Source organism: Anoplolepis gracilipes, chromosome 12 (genome assembly GCF_047496725.1).
Source record: "Anoplolepis gracilipes chromosome 12, ASM4749672v1, whole genome shotgun sequence".
Classification (NCBI taxonomy): Eukaryota; Metazoa; Arthropoda; class Insecta; order Hymenoptera; family Formicidae; genus Anoplolepis; species Anoplolepis gracilipes.
In genome coordinates, this window is record NC_132981.1 from 2,703,696 (window position 1) to 2,730,159 (window position 26,464).

General features: G+C 28.2%; 3 protein-coding genes across 3 annotated transcripts; all 3 read right to left on the bottom strand.

The window, feature by feature from the left end:
- Nucleotides 1-158: 158 nt before the first annotated feature.
- LOC140672031 (uncharacterized) lies at nucleotides 159-5,121 on the bottom strand. Its single transcript, XM_072903824.1, has 3 exons — nucleotides 4,981-5,121; nucleotides 3,097-3,571; nucleotides 159-499 (listed from the first exon to the last, which is right to left on the bottom strand). Exons 1-3 carry the CDS (start codon nucleotides 5,119-5,121, stop codon nucleotides 159-161), a joined length of 957 nt encoding a protein of 318 aa, XP_072759925.1.
- Nucleotides 5,122-7,587: 2,466 nt separating this feature from the next.
- LOC140672081 (uncharacterized) lies at nucleotides 7,588-17,518 on the bottom strand. The gene is made up of 8 exons (XM_072903919.1): nucleotides 17,259-17,518; nucleotides 15,745-16,219; nucleotides 14,083-14,313; nucleotides 13,706-13,983; nucleotides 11,955-12,143; nucleotides 10,203-10,677; nucleotides 8,340-8,570; nucleotides 7,588-8,244 (listed from the first exon to the last, which is right to left on the bottom strand). The coding sequence occupies exons 1-8, from the start codon at nucleotides 17,397-17,399 to the stop codon at nucleotides 7,904-7,906; spliced, it is 2,361 nt and encodes a 786-aa protein (XP_072760020.1). The 5' UTR covers nucleotides 17,400-17,518; the 3' UTR covers nucleotides 7,588-7,903.
- A 709-nt stretch (nucleotides 17,519-18,227) lies between these two features.
- LOC140672083 (uncharacterized) lies at nucleotides 18,228-26,421 on the bottom strand. Its single transcript, XM_072903922.1, is given in 8 exon segments — nucleotides 18,228-18,636; nucleotides 18,724-18,954; nucleotides 19,110-19,584; nucleotides 21,194-21,379; nucleotides 23,258-23,535; nucleotides 23,626-23,856; nucleotides 24,374-24,842; nucleotides 25,705-26,421. Coding segments are annotated over 8 exon segments (2,352 nt in total). The 5' UTR covers nucleotides 25,846-26,421; the 3' UTR covers nucleotides 18,228-18,295.
- Nucleotides 26,422-26,464: the final 43 nt, after the last annotated feature.

Below are 26,464 nucleotides of genomic sequence, written 5' to 3' on the forward strand. Positions count from 1 at the left end.
CTATTGTAAGTAATAGATTTATTGAGGTGACATTTTAATAAACATGTTCTGTATGCATTTATATTTGGAGCATTATATCTTTTTCGAACAAAATATTTACAGCAAGTATCAAGTATATTTACAGTATACATAGATTTCTTTCATTCGTATTTTATCTTTCACACTCCCATCATTACACGAAGTACAGACAAATACGAAAAAGAGGTTCTTAAAATGCTCACAAAAGTTGAAAGATTGACCACAATGAAATTTCCAGCCTGTAATGTGACTGGAAATTTTGTCTGCATAAGAATAAAGATTACGTTTCTTGCCATTTTTCTAGGAAAATTATACCAAGTACTTTGATAAATAGAGAGCCCTATATCTTCCATTTCAGATTTCAGATAATTTCCGATAAAACTATACAGCGTTAATTGTAACACAAAACTACTCAGTACCACAAAACTCTTTCCTGCCATAACGGTGTCATTTATTTTTAACGCAAGAATAAGCTGAAATCCTGAAAAGAATATTTATCACTTAGGTGTAAATCTTTTTTTATAAGAATATAGTTTACATATGTGACTAAACAATTTTAATTGATATAATATTTACCCATTATACATAATAACACGCTGATAATGAATAGTTTTATCAGTAATACAAAACTGATCAGATCCGCAAGTTCTTTGGCCAGCATAATCAGGTAACGATGTCTTTGAATTAGCGCATTAAAACGATCACAAATTCGCGGACTTGTTATGTCAAAGTTGATAAAATTGATCCTCAGAATGTTTACTTGACCACAAATATGTAATGTAATGTTGAAAAACAATGCGTCGTTACCTTTAGAAAATACATTATTGCACGGAACTGACTTATTGCGTTGATATACTTATCATTACTATTGCAATTAAATTACACAGACCTACAAAATTTGATCTTCTAAAAGTTACGAGAACAAATAAACCAATTTTTTTTATAGATTTTTGAATTTTGAACATATGTGTGTTTTTCAAATTACTCTATGAGGTTTTCGATAAATGGCTGAAGTTCTAAAAAAGTTGTATTTAATCAGTGTAGATAATTCTTATGGATTTTCGGATGCCAATCCGCTATCCAAATTAGCCTATCACGTCAGGATTTGTACTAATTATTAGCTGAATCTGCTAGCTGATAAAAATAATCAAAATTTTTTTTTTAAACTTTAGTTAATAATTATTAAGGAACCTAATACGATGAACTAATTTAGAAGATGAATTGGTTTTCAACATCCAAATATCTATACAAATTATCTACACTGATTTCAGTATCGTGTAAAGAACTATATCCAGTTTAAATTCCGAATCAACAGTAATGAATTATATATTTAATCGATGGGGAATATTTATTATATATATAACCAAGTACGAAACAAAAGGTTTTAATTGTCTAATTGAAATCTGAATGCAGAAAAATCGGTCAAGATTAGTACTACATAGTCATAAAAGCGAATTTTGGACATATCTATTAGTACTCAGGGGATTTATTTTATAAGGAACTTTGGATCTTTTTTTGCTCTACATTCCTAATCATGTCTTAATGTTGTTCATCGCGCATCCAAATCATAAAAAACTGGGTATAATTCTTTCACAATTTATTGATGGTTAAAAATAATTAAAATTACAATTTTTTAGAGTCTTAACTGTTTATCACTCGAAATTTCCTGAGGTAATAAAGTAATTTAGAAGACAGGTTAATTTTTGGCATTCAAAAATCTATAAGATATATTTGCAGTGGTTTATGTAACTCACCTTTAGATAGGTCTGTGATATTATTTATACTAATTAAAATAAATGTTTTATACAATATGACAAGCAATATTTTCTTATTATTACTATTACTTTCTCTCTGTTTCTCTCTCTCTCTCTCTCTCTCCTCTTTCTTTTATATTTTACACGTATATATACAGGGTGTCCGATAAGAATCGCCAGACCTTTCATGGGCAAATAGAGCAGGTCAAACCAAATAGAAAAGTCCTTTACGACGATTATTTTGTGATTTATACAATAATTATTAAACTATTAATTATTAATAACGGACGCCCTGTATATATAACATATACAGGGTGTCTGATAGCTCGCGCAACACCCTTTAAGGGAAGATAGAGACACAAAAGTCCTGTAACATTTTGCGATATGCGCAATAATTATTAAACTATTAATTAAAAACACTCAGTAAACGATATTATATATATATATATATATATATATATATATATATATATATATATATACAAAGTGTCCGATAATAATCCCCATCTCTCTAGGACTAATAGAGCAGGTCAAACTGAACATAAAAATCCTCTACCATTTTGCGATTTGCGCAATAACTATTAAAATATTAATTAAAAACGCTCAGCATATGATGAGTACTATATAGGGCGTGCGCTCATACGTTGAGCCTTTTTAATTAATATTTTAATAATTATTGCGCAAATCGCAAAATGGTAGAGGACTTTTATGTTCAGTTTGACCTGCTCTATTAGTCCTAGAGAGATGGAGCGATTATTACCGGACACTTTGTATATATATATATATATATATATAAATATCGTTTGTTGAGCGTTTTTAATTAACAGTTTAATAATTATTGCGCAAATCGCAAAATGATACAGGACTTTTCTGTTCAGAATAACACTTTCTATCTTCCCTTAAAGGGTGTTGCGCGAGCTATCGGACACCCTGTATACATAAAATACACTGCATAAGAAAGTTAAGTGAAAGTTTTCGAAAATATTAAATTTTTTCAAAAGAAACAATGGAGAGATATATCCAGACATGTTCATTTTCATTTACGTCGTAAAAAATGTAAGTAAAAAAAGTAAATTCTGTTATCTAATATTTCTAGAGAGCTGAGTAGTTTTAATACATTTTGAGCCATTTCAATAAAACAATTTGCTGAAAAATGATTCTAATTTCCACTTTGCACTGTTGCTTATAATAAATAAAAAATGCATAATACAAATAAAACTAATTCAAATCTTTATATATGTATAAAAGGATATTTCAATAATAAATTTCTTATATTTAACTGAACACGACATAAAATATCCATAAAAATTTAGATAAATATTACCAAGATTAGTAGTAGACACCAGCATTATTACAATAGTTTCGACGAGACAAGAAATTTTAAACATGCTTCTTGGAAAATTTAGATATTCCAGAGCGCATCTTGATGGTATTGCATACTCAAATATCGCATCCTCGTTGCTCATATTAATCCGATTACCTTGATTGTAAGTTAAAACAGAAGTCATCCCATACACTAGACAACAAAAGTAAGAAAAGCCCAACAAGGGACAGCAAACATGTCTTCCTATAAAAGCATGTTTTCGCATAATGTCGCGCTCTTTTGTGTTCTCAATCTTCATATAATCGTTTATAGCAGAGTCATAATTGTCAATTAAACTATTTGCATAAATGCGGAACCATATTGTTTTCAGTCCACCGAGTAATCCGCAGCAGATCATCATCAGACAATTTATATTCTTCTCTACATTAGTACAGCCCATGTACAGCTCCATGGAAGGCAAGATCACAACTAGGCACTGTTGATACGTTGATACTTTGATGATTTGTATATTTTCTCATGATGTGCTCAAATATATATCTTATTTTTAATTTAATGCATTATTAATTATTATTATTAGCAAACATTTTTATTTAAATGAAAATGCTAATACTTTATCACTCTATTTCTTTTCTCTCCCATTTTCGCTCAATTTCTTTCAAATTCTCTCTCTTTCTCTCTCTCTCTCTCTCTCTCTCTCTCTCTCTCTCTCTCTCTCTCTTTCTCACTCCCTCTCTCTGTCTCTCTCTTATTCTTTCTCTATTTTTCTTTAATGTATGATATAAAAAAACTGTTTCTCTTTCTTAGGCTGATTATAGATGCAAAATGTTATACATATAATCATATTTGTATATTTATATATTTAATTATATATAATTTTTAAATATTAAAAAAGAACACAAATATATTGTAAAATAATATATTTGTAATGAAACATGTAAGTAGAGAATTTTCTGCGTCATAATGTGACACCCACACACAAAAATACAACAAAATTTAATATTAGTTAGAATTTATATGACATTCTGTAATGGATTAATAATTTTGTTTGTTTTACACACAATTAAAAATGTGCCGGAAAGTAATAACGTGAAACTGGATTTGTGCTTGGATATCTAGTACTCTAATTATCTAAAAAATATGTTACATAAATGATAATATAATTATTAAAAAAAAATATTATCAAATGTTTCTGCGGAATAGTCAATTTCTCGAAAATAATATTGGATCGAGAAGAATCTAAACAAAATTACGTTTTGTTCTTCATCAGAGAGTTTATCAATAAAATTTTATTTTCATTTTTAATGAAACTCTATAAATAAATTTCATAAAACAGAATAGAAAAATATTTTACAATTGACAATCACTTACAAGTTTTGCAAATGATAAATAATAACTAAAATTTCTTTACTCGATGAGTGATTAGGTTACCATAATAGCACGAAGCATAAGTCTTGTTTTCGTAAATAATCTGTTGGAAAGGTACATAGAGAGTTGACTTAATAAAAAATGTTTAGTTATGATTAGTTTATTTATTTCTAAAGATCTTGGATCTCGAATTCTACATCAACTGCTTTAAATGAATAGTAAATCAGCACGATTGTAAGGCGTAGAAAAATTCTAACAATGAAAAAGAATTCTTTTTCATTGTTAGAATTTTCCTACGCCTTACAATCGTGCTGATTTACTATTCATTTAAAGTGTTTTTACAGCTGGTAAAAGCGTTTTATCATATACGTTATCACGAATTGAATATGTAAAATCTTGATACTTCCATCATTACGCCGAAACTTTCTCCGAAACGTTGCAATATCAACATAAAAAATATTCTTTATCTTCCGACGATCATAAATGTGTCAATGATCTGCGAGTTTCAGAAATACTTACTGCACTACCAATAGCTAAGACACAACGTAATAGTAAATAAATGTTGTAAACTTGAAGTGGCCATACGCCGATAGGCCATGTAAACAATTTATAAGGGGTCATCGCATATGCGATATCATCCTTCCACCGTTCACTTGCCATTGTCGAGATAATGACTCTAACTGATGTCGATAACCGATGATCTACTCGCTATATCCAACAATCGTAGGTATACCAACTCATTTTTTATTCAACACGAAATTTGCTTGTATGCATGCTTATCAGTCTGCTTCTATACTTTTCAGTATTATATGCAAATAACTGCGCTTTTACATAACTTTGTGTCGTTGAATGAAAATTTAAGTAATACATTTTCTGAGTTGTTACTTGTCCATCGCGCGACTATATTTTTTTATTCAACAAAAAATAAGTAAGAATTTTGTGCGTTATGCTTACCTATGTATGCACACTGTATTATATTTTATTTCGTTTGGTTAACAATTTGTAGCTTGCAGCTTGACGAAAGATGGTGCCTATATAATAAAGAAGTATACATTTTTTGGCAATTCTGTAGAAAGGTCATACTAAACGCTCTAATTAGTAAACAATTTAATTCTTTTTAATTTAGTTAATCTTTGACGACACTATTAGTTGCGTTAGGAATATACATAATATCACAAAATTTTTTTATTATGATGATATTGTTCATTTTTAATGATAAAAACTGAAACAATAAAGAAAAGATTTATATATGTTTAATAAATGTTTGATATATGAATATTTCTTCTTTTTCTTTGTGTGCCATAAAGCGTTATATATTTTATACATCTATTATAAGCGTATAAAATATTAACTCAATAATATATATAACAGTTGTTAAGCAAAATAATTATCAATCAATATCGAAACATCACGTAACGAAAACTTGCAAAAAGTACTACGCCAAGAGATATCAGAGTCTTTAGATTTAAACATCTAATTTTAATCAACATTATTTACTTATTAAACTAAAAATTGAATACATAAATATAAATATCTATAAAAATTTTGCATAAACTCTTTGGTATTTTCAAATTTTAATGTTTATTAGTCAAATCTCAGAACCGCTAGGGTAATCTTCTCTTAAGACCATACATGATTACTATTACATTTCTATTGCATGTGCTCTGTGTGTGCACATAAAATGCATAAGTTAACATGCATATATCGTAATGTATTTTTAAATTATGTATATAAAATAAATAAACATAAAAAATATTATTTTTATGTCATGAAAGAGAAATGTACGCAGATAATGTGTGATGATATATAGATATGCTTGATAGAAAGAAGATATTTGAAGTCATTTTTATGCAGCCTGAGGCGTATGTCCATTTAACATCTTGCTCTTTTATTTTTAACATATTACTACAAAAAATAGAGAATTATGCATTTACACACAAAATTGTGTAATAAGAATACACGACTATGATCTCTAACAATAAGTCGTCTTTTATAAAAAAAATTGTTCTTTTTTTATTGTGTAAAATGGACAGAACTTGCGTGTCCTATTTGCTATGTATACGAGCTGATTATATGATTTTATTTCATTTCGATTTTCTTCCAGCTAAATAATATGAATTCAATCTGCATAAAAAAAATCATGAAATAACTTGTGTCTTTTATTCTACAGACCATCAAAATTAATTGATTGAGGATTAGGTAAGTAATTCTGGATACATGTCAGAAAATATCTAAATATAATAATGCATTAGTAGTAATTTCTAGTATAGTTATATATTATTGATATTGCACAGGAAAAATTGATTTTACGTAAAAGAGACTATTGTAGTAATAAAGTTTATTAAGATGACATTTTAATAAACACTTCTGTATGTATTTCTATTTGGAGCATTATATTTTTTTCTAACTAAATATTTACAGCATATATAGAATTCAACTACAATAAATTAACAATTTGAAGCTCTACATATTAATAAATAATGTAAATTAAACGCAAAAAAAGCAATGAAGAGCCAACGCGGGTAGAGGGCGTGAAAAAACTTCTTTTTCAACTGTATCTGGTTTAAACTTTTTTCTATATTTCAAAAAAGGATGTTTAATGATCTGTCAATGATCTTCGAGTTCACTTCCTATAGATACACACTGCACAAAAAGTGCCTAAGGCACAACGCAATAGCGAATAAATGTTTTTTTATTAAATTTTTTAGTTAAAATACTTTTAAGTTTATATTTTTAATTATCACAAATTTTGTTATTTTTGTAGAATATAATGTAGAAAATTGAAACAAATATTTTATTTAACTTTCTTGGTTAAAATGTTTTAATAAACTTTTATTTTTACTTAGCACAATTTCTTTTATATTATTAATTTTTGTAGAATATATTTTACACAAAAATTAAAATTTGTGGACAGTAAAGTGACTATTTTGTAAATTAAAATAACACGATTTTGGAGATAGGTTATTTACATTAAAGAAAGAACGACGACGATGACGACGCCGACGTACATATCTTAATGAAAAAATTTCACATTTTGACTTTGCATTATAATATTGACGTTCACGATACACGTAGAGCAAAAATAAAGACACTTTTTTTATATAATTCAGAGTCAAGCTATCGATTAAGCCTAGTTAGAACTTAATTTGTTATTTCAAATATGATAATCTCGATATATCTTAAATTACCGACTCTCGTAAAAAAACGGTGTGTCTTTTCTTGCTTACGCGGGACTTAGCTAAAACACTACCGTGTCTCTTGATTGCACAGGAAAAATTGGGCATTGATTTGGCACAAAGAGACTACTGTAGGTAACGTTTATTAATGTGACATTTTAATAAACACTTCTGTATATATTTCTATTTGGAAAGCATTATATCTTGCTTCGAACGCATTAATTATTTACAGCATACATAGATTTCTTTCATTCGCATTTTATCTTTCACACTCCCATCATTACACGAAGTACAGACAAATACGAAAAAGAGGTTCTTAAAATGCTCACATAAGTTGACAGATTGACCACGATAAAATTTCCAGCCTGCAACGTGACAGGCGATTTTGTCTGCATAAGAATAAAAATTACGTTTCTTGCCATTTTTCTAGGAAAATTATACCAAGCACTTTGATAAATAGAGAGTCCAATGTCTTCCATTTCAGATTTCAGATAATTTCCGATAAAGCTATACATCGTCAATTGTAACAGAAAAATACTCAGTACCACAAAACTCTTTCCTACCATAACGGTGTCATTTATTTTTAATGCAAAAATAAGCTGAAATCCTGAAAAGAATATTTATCTTTTAAATGTAAATCTTTTTTTTTAAATATATAATTTCAATTTGTAACTGAACAATTTTCATTGAAATAATATTTACCCATTATACATAATAACACGCTGATCATGAATAGTTTTATCAGTAATACAAAACTGATCAGATCCGCAAGTTCTTTGGCCAGCATAATCAGGTAACGATGTCTTTGAATTAGCGCATTAAAACGATCACAAATTCGCGGACTTGTTATGTCAAAGTTGATAAAATTGATCCTCAGAATGTTTACTTGACCACAAATATGTAATGTAATGTTGAAAAACAATGCGTCGTTACCTTTAGAAAATACATTATTGCACGGAACTGACTTATTGCGTTGATATACTTATCATTACTATTGCAATTAAATTACACAGACCTACAAAATTTGATTTTCTAAAAGTTACGAGAACAAATAAACCAATTTTTTTTATAGATTTTTGAATTTTGAACATATGTGTGTTTTTTCAAATTACTCTATGAGGTTTTCGATAAATGGCTGAAGTTCTAAAAAAGTTGTATTTAATCAGTGTAGATAATTCTTATGGATTTTCGGATGCTGGAAACCAATCCGCTATCCAAATTAGCCTATCACGTCAGGATTTGTACTAATTATTAGCTGAATCTGCTAGCTGATAAAAATAATCAAAATTTTTTTTTAAACTTTAGTTAATAATTATTAAGGAACCTAATACGATGAACTAATTTAGAAGATGAATTGGTTTTCAACATCCAAATATCTATACAAATTATCTACACTGATTTCAGTATCGTGTAAAGAACTATATCCAGTTTAAATTCCGAATCAACAGTAATGAATTATATATTTAATCGATGGGGAATATTTATTATATATATAACCAAGTACGAAACAAAAAGTTTTAATTGTCTAATTGAAATCTGAATGCAGAAAAATTGGTCAAAATTAGTACTACATGGTCATAAAAGCGAATTTTGGACATGTCTATTAGTACTCAGGGGATTTATTATACAAGGAACTTCGGCCCATGAATTTTTTTTTATGCCCTATAATCCTAATCATGTCTCAATGTTGTTCACCGAGCATTCAATTTATAAGAAACTGGGTATAGTTCTCTCACAATTTATGAATAATAAAAAATAATTAAAATTACAATTTTTTAGAGTCTTAACTATTTATCACTCGAAATCCTGAGGTGATAAAGTAATTTAGAAAACAGGTTAATTTTTGGCATTCAATAATCTATAAGATATATTTACAATAGTTTATGTAACTCATTTTTAAGTAGGTCTGTGATATTATTTATGTAATTAAAATAAAAATAATGTTTAAAAAGATAAAAATTATGTAATAAAATAAATGTTTTACATAATATGACAAGCAATATTGCTCTCTTCTCTTTTTTCTATTACTATTACTATCTCTCTCTCTCTCTTTCTCTTTCTTTTCTCTTTTATATTTTACAAACACACACACACACACACACACACACACACACACACACACATATATATATATATATATATATATATATATATATATATATATATATAACATAAAATACACTGCACAAGACGTGAAAGTTTTCGAAAATATTAAATTTTTTAAAATAAAACAGTAGAGAGATATGTCGAGACGTGTTTATTTTCATATTTACGTCGTAGGAAATGTTACGTAAGAAAAATAAATTCTGTTATTTAATATGTGAGGAGAACTGAGTGGTTTTAATGCATTTTGGGCCATCTCAGTAGAACAATTTGCTATAAAATCATCCCAATTTCCACGCCTTTACACTGTTGCTTATAATGCTTATAATAAATAAAAAGTGCATAATAATAATAAAAGTAATAAAAATCTTTATATATGTATAAAAGAATATACTTTTCAATAACAATTTCTTGTATTTGACTAGACACGACATAAAATATAAAAATTTAGATAAATATTACCAAGATTAGTAGTAGATACCAGCATCATTACAGCAGTTTCGACGACACAAGAAATTTTAAACATGCTTTTTGGAAAATGTAGATATTCCAGAGCGCATCTTGATGGTATTGCATATTCTAATATTGTATCCTCGTTGCTTATGTTAATCCGATTATTTTGGTTGAAAGTCAAAATAGGAGTTATCCCATACGCTAGACAATTGAGATAACTAAAAACCAACATAGGACAGCAAAGAAGTCTTCCCATAAAAGCATGTTTTCGCATAATGTTGCGCTCCTTTGTGTTGTCAATCGTCAGATAATCGTTCAGAGCAGAATCGTAGTTATTAATCAAATTATTTGCATAAATGCGGAACCATATTGTTTTCAGTCCACCGAGCAATCCGCAGCAGATTACCATCAGACAATTTATATTCTTCTCTACATCAGTACAACCCATATATAGCTCCATGGAAGCCAAGATCACAACTAGGCACTGTTGATACGTTGATATTCTGATAATTTGTATATTTTTTCATAATGTTTTATGCTCAAAAAATATATCTTATTTCTAACTTAATAAATTATTTATTATTATTATTACTAAAAAATATTTCTATTTAAATGAGGGCGCTACTTTGTTACTCTTATGTTTTTTTTCTCTCCCACTTCGCTCAATTTTTTTAAACTTTTCTCTCTCTCTCTCTCTCTCTCTCTCTCTTTCTCTCTCTCTTTCATTCTACAAAATATGATATTAAAAAAAATGTTTTTCTGTTATACTGATTTATAGATATATAGATTTATAGTATTATACATATAATCGTGTTTGTATATTTACTATTGTTATATTTTTGAATTATATATAATTTTTATTAGAAAAAAGATGCATATTATTAAAGTAATATATTTGTAACAAAACTTGTAAGTAGAAAATTTTTTTGCGCCAAAATATGACACACAAGAAAAAAATACCGCAAAAATTGATATTAATTAGAATTTATTTGACATTTTGTAATTGATTAATAATTTTATTTGCTTCACATACAATTAAGGATATGCCGGAAACTGGAAGTAATATCGTGATACTGGATATACGGATATCTAATATTCTAATTATAAGATCAGATACTGGATATTTGTCGAATATCCGGTATTAATAAGTGATAATATTTATTGGAAGATGGGGTCAACTGGGAACATGGGGGAAACTGTAATAAAATCCATAAAATGGAATAGAAAAATATTTTACAAATTTTTTACATCTTTTTTGGAGCAAACGATAACTTAAATCTCTTTATACTCGATGAGTGATTAAGTTAGCATAAGCAGGAGGCACAAGTCAAGTATTTTTAAAAAGAAACCTTTGGAAAGATCGTACAGAACTCGTAGAGAACTGACTTAATAAAAAATGATTAGTTTATTTATTTCTAAGGACTCTGGCTCTCAAATCCCACATCAATGGTGCAAACTTTCAATATAAAATTTCGGCCAGACAGATTGGCAGATAGTAATATCATAAAAGTTAAAAAAAAATCTTTCTTATTGTTAGAATTTTTTAACAACTTACAATCCTGCTGATTTACTATTCATTTTTAAGGGTTTTAACAACTGGTAAAAGTTATTTATCAAGAATAGAATATATAAAATCTTGATATTTCCACCATTGCGTCGAAACTTTCTCCGAAGGGTTGCAATATCATGTAGAAAATATTCTTCATCGTTTTCGGACGATCGCAAATGTGTTAATGATCTTCGAGTTTCAAATATGCTTACCGCACTACAAATGCCTAAGATCCAACGCAATAGTGAATAAATGTTGTAAACTTGAAGAGGCCATACGCCGATAGGCCATGTAACCAATTTATAAGGAGTCATCGCGTATGCGATATCATCTTTCCACCCTTCACTTGCCATTGTCGAGATAATGACTGTAACTGATGTCGATAACCGATGATCTACTCGCTATATCCGACAATCGCAGGTATAACAACTCATTTTTTATTCAACACAAAATTTGCTTGCATGCGTGCTTATCAGTCTGCTTCTATACTTTTCAATATTATATGCAAATAACTGCGCTTTTACATAATTTTGTGTCGTTGAATGAAAATGTGTATAATACATTTTCTGAGTTACTTGTCCATCGTGTAGCTATATTTTTGTATTCAACGAAAAATTAGAAAGAATTTTGTGCGTTATGCTTACCTATACATGCACACTGTATTACATTTTATTTCGTTTGGTTAATAATATGTAGCTTGCAGCTTGACGAAATATGGTGCCCGTATAATAAAGAAATATAAATTTTTTGTCAATTCTGTAGAAAGGTCATACTAAACGCTCTAATAAGTAAACAATTAAATTGTTTTTAATTCAGTTAATCTTTGACGACACTATTAGTTGCGTTAAGAATATACATAATATCACAGAACTTTTTTATTATGATGATATTGTTCATTTTTAATGGTACGATAAAAACTGAAACAATAAAGAAAAGATTTATATATGTTCAATAAATGTTTGATATATGAATATTTTGTTTTTCCTTTGTGTGACGTAAAACATTATATGTTTTATAAATCTATTATAATAAGTGCATATTCATTCATTATATATAATAGGATGCTGTGCTAAGAAATAACTATATTGATCAATATTCAAATATGATGTAGTAAAAGCTTGCAAAAATATCAATACGCCAAGAAACATCAAGTTCTTTAGATTTAAACATTTAATTTTAAACATCATTATTTTTCATCTATTTATCCATTAAACAGTTAAAATTGAATACATAAATATCATTTCAAATATTCCTGAAAATTTTACATAAACTTGTTTGGTACTTTCAAATTTTAATCTTTCTTTATTTACATATCAAATCTCAATAATATCTCAATAAGAATAATGCTTTTACACAAAATAGTGTACGTTGCTGAATAAGAATACAAACGACGATGCTCGATAAGTCGTCTTTCATCAAGAAATTGTTCTTTTTTATTAAGCAAAATGATAGACAAAACTGTGCGTGTTTCACTTGCTATGTGTATGCGTCGATTATATGTATTTTACTTTCTTTCAATTTTCTTCCGCCTAAATAATATAAATTAATCTGTACAAAAGTGAAAAAAGTCATCAAATTTGTTTTCTTTTATTCTACAGGCCGTCCAAATTAATTATTAGATGATTGGTAAGTAATTCTACATACATATCAAAATTGTCTAAATATAATAATGTATTAGTAGTAATTAATAGTAATTAGTGGCAATTAGTAGTAATTTCAAATGTATGTATATTTTTAATATTGCATAGGAAAAATTGATTTAATACAAGAGATTATTACATAATATAAGTTTATTAACGTTATATTTTACTAAATACTTCTGTATTTCTATTTGGAAAAGATATGCTTCGAACATATAAAATATTTACAGCATAGATTCCTTTCATTCGTATTTTATCTTTCACATTCCCATCATTACACGAAGTACAGATAAATACGAAAAGGAAGTTCTTAAAATGCTCACATAAGTTGACAGATTGACCACGATGAAATTTCCAGCCTGTAACGTGACTGGAGATTTTGTTTGCATAAGAATAAAGATTACGTTTCTTGCCATTTTTCTAGGAAAATTATACCAGGCACTTTGATAAATAGATAGCCCTATTTCTTCCATTTCAGATTTCAGATAATTTCCGATAAAACTATATAGCGTTAATTGTGACAAGAAAATACTCAGTACCATTAAACTTTTTCCAACCATAACGGTGTTATTTATTTTCAATGCAAAAACAAGCTGAAATCCTGAAAAGAATATTTGCCTGCTGAGTGTAAATATTTTTTTATTAATACATAATTTATATATTTTGCAAAACAATCATTATAATATGACATAATATTCACCCATTACACATAATAATATGCTGATAAGGAATAGTTCTATCAGTAATACGAAACTAATCAGATCGGCAAGTTCTCTGGCCAACATTATCAGGTAACGATGTCTTTTAATCAGCACGTTGAAACGATCACAAATTTGCGGACTTGTAAGATCAAAGTTGATAAAATTGATCCTCAGAATGTTCACTTGACCGCAAACATGTAATGTAATGTTGATAAATAATGCGTCGTTACCTTTGGAAAATACATTAATGCACAGAACTGACTTATTGCGATGATATACTTATCCTTACTATTACAATTAAATTACACAGACCTACAAAATTTGATCTTCTAAACGTTACGAGAACAATTAAACTAATTTTTTATAGATTTTTGAATGCTAAAAGTAAATTTATTTTTCAAATTAGTCTGTCATGTCAGGTTTTTGATGAATAATTGAAATTCTAAGAAAGTTAAATGTAATCAGTATAATTCTGAATTTTTAGATGCTGAAAATAAATTCGTTCTTTAAATTAACTTACCAAGTTATTTAGTTTTAAAAAATGATAAAAATTACAATTTTTTTAGTTTTAGCTAACGGTTGCTAAAGAAAATGGCGTAAAAGACTAAGAAGGTTTAGAAGACGGATTTGTTTTCAATATCTAAAAATCAATAAAAATTGTCTTTACTGATTTCAGTATCGTATAAAAAATTTTGTTCAGTTTAGCCTTCAAATAAACAGTAATGAATCATATATTCTGGCCTCAGAGAAATTAATATCAGCATTAGTGGTCATAATAATGAATTTTCGAGAGATATAATACTTAAGAAATTCATTTTACAAGATTGTGACCATGGAATTTCTTAATTCTTTTTAATTTTCTACATTTTTAGCCATGTCTCAATGCTATTTATCAAGAGGTTCAATTTAAAAAAAAAAACTGAGCATAGTTCTTGAACAATTTATGGACCGTAAAAAATAAACAAAATGAAGATTTTTTGAAATTTTATTTATCACACAAAATTCTGACGTGATAAAATAATTTGGAATTAATTTTCAGCATTCAAAAATTTGTAAGATATACACTGATTTCTGTAAACTGTAACTGATCTTTATAAGTCTGTATGTAATTAAAAGATAATATAGCAAGTAATATTACTTCTCTCTCTTCTCTATTATATTTTCTCTTTCACTGTCTTCTCTCTCTAATATATATATATTAAAGAGAAGAGACAAAAAAAGAGAAAATATATATATATATATATATATATATATATATATTAATAATAAATTTTATACATAATATACACTGCATAAGGCGCGAAAGTTTTTGAAAATAATTAAGTTTTTGAACCAAATAGTAAAGTGACACGTGAAGACACGTGTAATTATAATTATTTTCGTTTACGTCGTAAAAAATGTGACGTCAGAAAAATAAATTTTGCTATCTAATATGTCTGATCAAGAGAACAAAGTAGTTTTAATGCATCTCAATAAAAGAATTTGCTATCACTCCAATTTCCGCACCTTTGCATTTTTGCTTATAATAAATGAAAAGTGCATAATAAAATTAATAATAAAAATCTTTATATGTGTATAAAAAAATAAAACTTTTTAATAAGAAATTTCTTGTATTTAACTGGACAAAACATAAAATACTTAAAAAATTAGATAAATATTACCAAGATTAGCAGTAGCTGCTAGTATCATTATAACAGTTTCGACAAGACAAGAAATTTTAAACATGCTTCTTGGAAAATTTAAATATTCCAGAGCGCATCTTGATGGTATTGCATGCTCTAGTATCATATCCTCGTTGCTTATGTTAATCCGATTACCTTGGTTGTAAGTTAAAACAGGAGTCATCCCATACACTAGACAACTAAGGTAAGAAAAGCCCAACATGGGACAGCAAAGAAGTCTTCCTATAAAAGCATGTTTTCGCATAATGTCGCGCTCTTTTGTGTTGTCAATCGTCAGATAATCATTCAGAGCAGAGTCATAATTGTCAATTAAACTATTTGCATAAATGCGGAACCATGTTGTTTTCAGCGCACCGAGTATTCCGCAACAGATTATCGTCAGACAGATTATATTCTTTTCTACATCAGTACAGCCCATGTATAGCTCCATGGAAGGCAAGATCACAACTAGGCTCTGTTGATACGTTGATATCTGATGATTTGTATATTTTCTCATACATGAGTCATATTTTGTGTACAAAAAAATATATCCCATTCCTAACTTAGAGAATTATTACTAATAAATATTTCTTTTTAAATGCGAATGCTATTCTCACTTTTATGTTTCTATTCTCTTCTACTTTCGCTAAATTTCTTTTAATTTCTTTCTCTCTCTCTCTCTCTCTCTCTCTCTCTCTTTTATTCTATAAAGTACAAGTACGATATGAAAAAAGTGTTTTTTTCTTAGACTGACTTATATTTGAAAATTTATTATTAGTATATTGAATTATATATAATCCTTAAATATTAAAAAAGAGCACAAACATGTTATTAAAATAATATTATTAAAAAATACATATTATTAAAATAATTTGTAACAAAATTTGTGTAAGCACAGAATTTTTCTGCGATAAAATATAGCACACTCAAAAAATATAACAAAATTTAATATTAATTAGAATTCATGTGACATTTTGTAACGAATTACTAAATTTATTTGTTTCACATGTAATTATAATAAGGATACGGAAATCGAATATCAGGTAACGTCTAACTGGATACGCATATCTAATATCCTAATTATCTGATCAAACACCGGATATTTGTCGGATATCTGATATTAATATCTAAAAAATATATTATATAAGTGATAATAATTATTGGAAGATAGTCGGTCGAATGTTAAAGCTGTAAAAGAGCCAATCGGAAATGATATTGGATCCAGAGATCCTAGACCTAAATTACGTTTCGTTTTTAACCAGAGTCTTCATCAATATAATATCACTTATAATCGTGCCGATTTACTATTCATTTAAAGTGTTTTTACAGTTGGCAAAAGCGTTTCATCATATATATTATCAAGAATAGAATATATAAAATCTTGATATATCTATCATTACATCGAAACTTTCTCCCAAGAATTGAAATATCAACGTAAAAAATATTCATCAAGTATTCAAGTTTTCAAACGGTCGCAAATGTATCAATGATCTTCCAGTTTCAAACATACTTACCGCACTACAAATGGCTAAGGTACAACGCAATAGCGAATAAATGTCATAAACTTGAAGCGGCCATACACCGATAGGCCATGTAACCAATTTGTAAGGGACCATCGCGTATGCGATATCGTCCTTCCATCGTTCACTTGCCATTGTCGAGATAATGACTCTAACTACTGTCAATAACCGATGATTCGTCCGGTATATCGACAAAACGTATCAAACTTATTTTTTATTCAACAGATAAAACATGCTCATGTGCATGATTACAGTCTGCCTCCGTACTCTTGAAGCATTACGACTAAAATGCAAATAGCTGCGCTCTTATGTAAAATCGTTGTTGAGTAAAAATTTATGACACATTTTCTTCGTAATTTTTTATTCGCAAAAGATATTTGCCTGTCGAACTGTTTCTAAACCTAAATTACCGATGATGTTACGTTGACACAATACAGGCATTTTGATTCATTATTTATTCAACATGAAAGGTACATGTTTATCAGTCTGCTTCTTATACTCTTAAGGCATTATGAAATGTGAATGTTTGTAAGTTACGCTTTTACGCAAAATTGTCGTTGAATAAAAATTTATATGATAAAGTTTCAAAATTGTTGTCGTTTGTCGAGCAACTATTTTTTTTTACTGTGTGAAATGATAGAAAAAAACTGTGCGTTTTTTGCTCATATCTATACTATGTTTAATTTCATCTCGATATTCGTACGATCAAATAGTATAGATTCCATCTGTCCAAAGTGAAAATACATAGCGAGTAATTCATTCTTTTCTTTATGTCGCAGATCATCGGAGTTGGCGTACTGAGAAAATATAATGCGATATATGTAAGTAATACTTTATATCAAGAAATTTTATCTCTTTGCTATAATATAATAATTCAATGATTGCAACAAATCAATGCAATTATAATTAAGAATTTAATTGATAACACATTTGGATAAACTATGTATCTCATTTATTTTTTATTTTGTCTAACGTATTATAAATTTATAGTTTGCAAAAATATTTTATTTACAGATATTTCATGTTGTATTTTATGTACCAATCATTATACGAAGTACAGATAGATATGAAAAAGAAGTTTTTAAAACGTCCACTAAAGTTGACAAATTTACCGGAATAAAGTTCCCAGCTTGAAACATAGCTGGACCGTCTGTCTGCATAAGGATGAAGATCAGATTCCTCATCAGTTTGACAGGAAATTTATACCAAGCCTTTTGGTAAATAGAGTAGCCTATGTCTTCCATTTGGGATTTTAGATAATTTCCGATAAAACTGTACACTGATAGCTTTACCAAAAAGACAATTTGTGCACTTAAACTTTGTCCCACCATAACAGTATCGTTGTCTCTCATCGCTATGAGGAGCTGAAATCCTGAAACAAAAATATTTATCTGTTGAGCAAAGATTCTCTTATATAACTTAATTTAAATTAATACGTTTTAAATAATTTAATATTCACCCATTATGCATATACATATGCTAATACAGAAGAACTCTGTTAGTAAAATTAAACTAATAACATCGGCAAGTTTCCTAATCAATCGTATCAAATAAATATGTCTCTGTATCAGTTCATTGAAACGATCGTAGATTTGCGGAGATGTAACATCTAAGTTATCGAAATGAGTTCTCAGAATTTTCATCTGAGCACAAGCATGAAATGTAATGTTGATAAATAGCGCGTCGTTACCTTTATGAAATAAAAATACATTGATATAAAGAAGGTAATAATATTCATCATTGTAATTAAAAGATATGTTTTATAATGCAACAGATTATATTATTATATATTGTTTCTTGATATTATTCCAATATAATTATATCTTAATTTTCAATAAAAATTACCGAGATTAGTATTGGCCAATGCTATCAGTGAAATAATTTGGATAGCGGCAAATATGCTGTACATGCTTACTGGAGCATGGAAGTGATTCATAGCGCACTTTGATGGTATTGGATATTCCAACATGATGTCCTCACCCGTTATATTCTGGTTCTTTTTATCATGGTTTATATTAATAGCTGTTAGCGTATACACTGCTATAATAAGATAAGAAAAGCCCAGCAGAGGAAATGTAGAAATCCTTGCTGCAAGAGCATGTTTTCGCATAAGAATACGCTCTTCTATGTTATCAATCACCAGATAATCGTGTATAGCAGATTTGTAGTTGCTAATTAAGTTGTTTGCATAAATGCGAAACCGTATTGTCTTTATTATACCAAGCATTCCGCAAATGCTTAACATAGAGCAGTCCACATTCTGCACCGCAGTAGTGCAGCCCATATACATCTCAATGGGAGGTAAGATTACCAGTATGGCCTGTTAATATATTATCTCTTATATAACATTTCGTATTTGGAAACAATATATCTTGATTTTAATTTTTATAGGTACGTATTTTTATAAGTATTTGTATTTAAATACAAATGTGTATGCATTTATATTCGCATGATTATTTCTCTCTCTCTCTCTCTCTCTCTCTCCCCCTATCTTTCCTTTTCCTTCTCTTTTTCTATATTTATCTATCTATCTACTACTTTTTATCAGAATCTAATGCAAAGAAAATATCTTCACTTTTTATATAAAATATATACAGATAAAACTACTGTTTAGCTTCTTTCAATGACTTTGATTTTGACACAGGACATTTGATAACATTTCAGGAATCATTAAAGTGCAAGCGTCTTTCACAAAAAATATGTATTTCTTCGTTTCTTATGAAAAATTAATGTTTGAACTGTGTCGACGACGAAAAAAATATGAAACAAAAATTAAAACTATTTTGTCAATTCGAATAAATAAATGTTTACAAATTTATAGAAAATATTTTGAACATTTAATTAATTGAATAAATCAGACTAGAGAGAGTTATGATTTTGATTTTGTGTGATTATTCTTGCGCTTTCAAATAGGTGTAACTCAAAATTTCAAATTGTCATATTTTCTCATATAATAAGTATCTGACAAGTATTTTCGATAAAACTTAATTGTCTTTTTCATAGAATTCAAAAATGTAATTTTACGAATGTTCTCATTTCATTTAAAATTTTAAAGTTAATTTTAACCTCCACACAATCGGGATTTGAAAACCAATTTTTATTTATGTTTAAAGTTTCATCAGACTCATATAATTCAAGATCTAAATCTTTAGAATCGATGACATATTTTCCAAAATATCGAATTGTAAAGAATAATGTGAGCAATCCTGTATAGGTATATACACACATAACAGCATGTTTATTTTAACATTTATAGATAATTTTAATCTTGACAGTTATTGTCAAACAAAAGTTTTTTTATTGTTTTCTATTGTTTATTAAGAAAATATTTACAAATAAACGTTTATCAAAATTGACAAATTAAGGTCTGAACATAAAGATTGACAATAAAAATTCAAATTATTCGATAATTTTCGTATTATTTATACACGCACACACACATGTCCACTTAGCAAATACACAGATCTTTATGCGGATGTTGAAAAAATTTTTTTTAATTTTTCAGAGTTGAGATCTTGACAATATATATTAATATTCAGGATCGATGATATATTTTAGTACAGTTAAAATTTAGCATGTAATATTTCTCGAAAAAAATTATGTCTTATTCTGATAAAAAAATAAACATAAATAAATTATAAAACTCACACAAAAGAAAAAAAATCCTTTTTATATATTCTTCAGCGACTTACGATCGTGTCAGATCATTGTATAACTTTTATCCATTGTATTATTACTGGTGGCAAAGTGTCACTATATACATAGGTTGCCAAGAATGAAAAGTTTGTATATTTAAATGCTATTATCTCAATACACCGAAATTTTTTCTAGAGCGTTGCAAGATCAACGTAGAAAATATTCTAATTGTAAGTTGTCTTCAAACGATCGCGTGTCAATTATTATCGTGTTCGCATTCAAAAGATGCATACCGAGCCACAGATGCATATAATACTGCGTAAAAGCGAAAATAAGTTGTAGACTTGCAGCGGCCAAACACCAACGGGCCAAGAAATGATTTTGTAAGGGGTCATCGCGTATGCGATATCATTCCATCGTTCACTTGCCATTGTCGAGATAATGACTGTCACTGATGCCAATAACCGATGATTCGATCACTATATCGACAACCGCAGGTATAAACTCATTATTTATTCAACACGAAATTTACTGCATGCATGCTTATCAGTCTGCTCCTATACTCTTAAAGCATTATGACTAAATGCAAATAAATTGCGCTTTTACGTAAAATTGTGCCATTGAATAAAAATTCATATAATACAATTTCCAAGTTATTACCCATTCATCGAGCAATTATGTTCTTTTATTGACCGTAATGTTAGAAGGAATCATGTGTGTTTTACTTACGCATGTACACACATTATACTTTATTTTATCTCAATATTTGTTTGACTAACAGTATGCAGCTTGCAACTTAATGAAAAATTGTGCTCGCAACGATGAAGATTAAATTTTTCGTCAATTTTGCAAGATTGTATCAAACGCTCTGAAAAATAAAAAGTTCAATTTTTAATTTGAGATTTCAGGTAATCTGTGACGACACTATACATTGTTAGTTGCATTTATAAAATACACAATAATACATTGTGTTTTTCTCATTATGATAGCATTGTTTATTTCTAACAAGAAAAAAAATCAAACTCTAAAGGAAATTTACGCTTAATAAATATTTATATATGTAAATATCTCTCTCTCTCTTTCTCTCTCTCTCTCTCTTTCTCTTTCTCTCTTTGTGTGACATAAATTATATATTTTATAAATTTATTATAAGTAAAATATTCACCTATTATACATAACAAATGCTGGTAAAGCATAACTGCAGCAGCCAAATATAAAGTAATGAAGTCTTGCCATTAAAGTGCCAGAGACCAGAATTTTTTCCAATTTAAACATTTAATTTGAAACATCGCTATTCGTCTACAAAACAGAATGTTATAAAATTGAACACAATTGAAATATCAGTGCAAATATTCCCGAATTGTACATAAATTCTTTCACAAATTTCTTTACTTGTCAAATCTCAAAGCTGTCAAATTTTACTTGTCAAATCTCAGGGCCGTTTCTTCTGCACAAATCTTCTGTCTTCTGAGAACATTAACCGTACAAGATTGCCACTACATTTCTATTGTATGTGTATTGTGTATATTATATACAAAGTGATATCACGTTATTTCTACTGCACATATTACACTGCCCGACAATAATTCGTTCCATTCCCCTAGCAAGATAATACTTATAAGCTAGGAGGTTTACATATTATATGTAAACTCACTAGTGGAACAGAAGGAACATTGTTGAACCACATATATACATATTTATGTCAAGTGTAATATTTGTAACGCAGGTGCATAAGAATGATGAGGAAGAAGACAATTCTTAAAGGAAAATTTTCATATTGAAACTTTGCGTCCTAATATCTCTGCTAAAAGAAAACGTAAAATGAAAAATAACAATTTTCTCATATAATTGAGATCCAAGCTATCTATTAAACTATTGAGTAAGTTAAACCGTAATTGAAGGCTAATAAGCTAAAGTACTCTTAACTTCTTCTGGATTAAATAATATAAATTCAATCTGTATAATAGTGAAAATATGAACAAATCAAAATTGCTTTTTATATTCTACAAGTCATCAAAATTAATTAACAAAAAATTAACCAATACGAGTAAGTAATTCTACATATTAGAAAATGTCTTTTCGAATTCAATAATGTATTACTAATATTATCAAGTATTGATATTGTATAGGAATAATTTGGCACAAGCAGACTACTGTGAATGATAAATTTATTGATGTGGCCTTTTTATAAACACTTATTTATAAATTTATACTTTGAAAGCATTATATCGTGTTATTTCGAATGTATCAAATATTTAGTTTGTAGATTTTTTGGCAGATTCGTGCCTTATATTTCACACTTCGAGCATTATACGAAGTACAGACAAATATGAAAAAGAGGTTTTTAAAATGCTCACATAAGTTGACAGGTTAACTACAATAAAATTTCCAGCCTGCAACGCAACTGGAGATTTTGTCTGCATAAGAATAAATATTACATTTTTTGTTAATTCCCTAGGAAATTTGTACCAAGCACTTTGATAAATAGAGAGCCTTATCTCTTCCATTTCAGATTTCAGATAATTCCCGATAAAACTATACAGTGTTAATTGTGACAAGAAGGCACTCAGTACCATTAAACTTTTTCCTACCATAATAGTGTTATTAACTTTCAACGCGAAAATAAGCTGAAATCCTGAAAAGAATATTTATCTGCTAAAATGTAATTTTTTTAATAAATATGTAATTTACATATTTCACTGAACAATTATGATATAATATTTACCCATTATACATAATAATATGCTGATAATGAATAGTTCGATCAGCAATACGAAACTGATGAGATCTGCAAGTTCCCTGGCCAGCATTATCAGATAACGGTGTCTTTGAATTAGCGCATTAAAACGATCACAAATTTGCGGACTTGTAACATCAAAGTTGAGAAAATGGATTCTCAGAATATTTACTTGTCCACAAACATGCAATGTAATGTTGAGAAACAACGCGTCGTTACCTTTGGAAAATGCATTAATGCATGGAACCGTCTTATTACATATACAAAACAATACTTATTACTTTTATTGTTGTTAAATTATTATATTTGTAATTAAAAGATATGTATTACAAAATATAGTAAAAATAATACTGCTTTTATATTTAATATAAATAATATATGTATGTAACATAATATGTGTTGCATGAGACGCAAGTGTTTTCGTAAATTAAATTTATTTTTTATTTTGATAATTTAATAAAAGAATTTCTAATATCTAATTTAATATCCTTAATCAAGAAAACTGATGAATTTTAATACATCATGAACCATCTTAATTAAACAGTTTGCCCTGAAATTACGCAAACTTCCGTGTTTTTTGCAATGTTATCTAACAATCAATTAAAAAGTGCATAATATTAGTAAAATTCTTATTTATGTAGAATAATATACTTGTTAATAAAAAAATTTCATGTTTCCCCGTGATACTGAATAAGACACAAAAAATATCCATATAAATAAATTAAATAAATATTACCAAGATTAGCAGTAGTCGCCAATATCATTACAACAACTTCGACGAGACAGAAGATTTCATATACGGTAGTTGGAAAATTGAAATATTCCAGAGCGCATCTTGATGGTATTGTATAGTCCAATGTTATATTTGTTATGTTAATCCGATTACCTTGATTGTAATTTAGAAAAGGAATTATCCCATATATTAGACAACTAAAGTAAGAAAAGCCAAGCATGGATAAGCAAAGAATCCTTCCTATAAAAGCATGTTTCCGCATAATGTTGCGCTCTTTTGTGTTTTCATTTGTCAAATAATCGTTTAGAGCAGAATCATAATTGTTAATTAAACTATTTGCATAAATGCGGAACCATATTGTCTTCAGTACACCGAGTGTTCCACAACATATTAACATCAGACAGTCTACGTTCTGCTCTACATCAGTACAGCCCATGTATAGCTCCATGGAGGGCAAGATCACAACTAAGCTCTGTTGATACGTTGATACTCTGATGATTTGTATATTTTCCCATAAAAGATGATTTTGTGCTCAGAAATATTATAAATATATTTCACTTCTAACTCTATGAATCTTTATTAATAAATATTTTTATTTAAATGTAAATGCTATCTCTTCTCCTCTCACTCACTCTATAAAAGAACTTTCACTATATAAAAAAAGTCACTCTATAAAAAACAGTTTTTCTTTCTATATTAATTTTTAGATGCAAGACAATTAATAATTATATATTTGTATATTTAATTTTATATAATTATGTTTGAATAATGAAAAAATAAAAATTTATTTATTATTTTTTTATGTGTAACAAATTTTATATAAAATAGAAAAATTCTCTGTTTAAAAGCACACAAAAAATATAATAAAGTTTAATATTGTGTTTAAAAAATTGTTGTGACATTTTGTAAGGTTATTTATTATATAACATTATATATTAACGTTTATTATTTTTTATCTTATTTATTTCACATATAATTGTATGTTAAGACGAAATTATAAAATAAATAGCACATGCTTGCCACAATATCTCTCCAAAATAGTTTTATCATTTTCACACATGATTAAGAAAAGAATACACGTAAATCATAAATCTTTCTTATTGTTAAAAGTTTTCAATGATTTCTCATTGTGCTTACTTATAACTTATTTAAAGCACTACCACCGACAAAGACATTTAACCGTATTCATTACCAAAAATAGAAAATGTAAAATCTTGACACATTTGCATTGTGACGGCAAAATTTTTTCCAGAGTGTTGCAATATAAAAGATATTCTTTGTTGTCTTTGAATCGCGATTGTGTCAATGATCTTTGAGTTCCAAAAGTTACTTACTGCACAACAAGTGCCTAAGGCACAACGAAATAACGAATAAATGTTATAAACTTGAAGTGGCCATACGCCGATAGGCCATGTAATCAATTTGAAAGGGGTCATCGCGTACGCGATATCGTTCTTCCATCGTTCACTTGCCATTGTCGAGATAATGACTGTAACTGATGCCAATAACAGATGATTCCTTCGCTACATATCTATAACCGTATCTATAACTCATTTTTTATTCAATACGAAATTTGCTATGCATGCTTATCAGTCTGCTTCTATACTTTTAAAGTATTTTGACCAAATGCGAATAACTGCGCTTTTACATAATTTTGTGTCACTGAATGAAAATTTATACAATACAATTTCTAAATTGCTACTCGTCTATCGAGCAACTATTTTTTTTTTTTTTTTTTTTAGTTTAATGTCAGAAGGAATCATTTGCTTTTACTTACCTGTGTACGCACATTGTATTACATTTTATTTCGATATTCGTTTGATTAATAATACGTAGTTTGACGGGAGATTGTGCTGGTATAATGACGAAGAATTAAATTTTTCGTCAATTTTGTAGGAAGATCATACTAACAATAAACATTTTGATAAATAAAAAGTCCATTGTCTTCTATTTGAAATTTCAGGTAATCTTCAACGATATTATTACACTGTTAATTGCGTTAGAAAAATACACAATGCCGTGAAACTTTTCCCGCATCATAACATCGTCCATTTTTAACTATAAGATATATTGAAATTCTAATAAAAGTATTTA

Bases quoted from the DNA above. Each gene is read 5' to 3' on its own strand.
- LOC140672031 (XM_072903824.1), bottom strand. From the start codon at position 5,121: ATGGCAAGTGAACGGTGGAAGGATGATATCGCATATGCGATGACCCCT. The intron at 3,572-4,980 runs GTAAGTATTTCT...ACGTATCAACAG, and splicing joins TCTTAGCTATTGGTAGTGCA to TGCCTAGTTGTGATCTTGCC. The intron at 500-3,096 runs GTAATATTTATC...TATTCTTTTCAG, and splicing joins GGTGTCTACTACTAATCTTG to GATTTCAGCTTATTCTTGCG.
- LOC140672081 (XM_072903919.1), bottom strand. From the start codon at position 17,399: ATGGCAAGTGAACGATGGAAGGACGATATCGCATACGCGATGGTCCCT. The intron at 13,984-14,082 runs GTGAATATTATG...TATTCTTTTCAG, and splicing joins CATATTATTATGTGTAATGG to GATTTCAGCTTGTTTTTGCA. The intron at 8,245-8,339 runs GTAAATATTATT...TATTCTTTTCAG, and splicing joins CGTGTTATTATGTATAATGG to GATTTCAGCTTATTTTTGCA.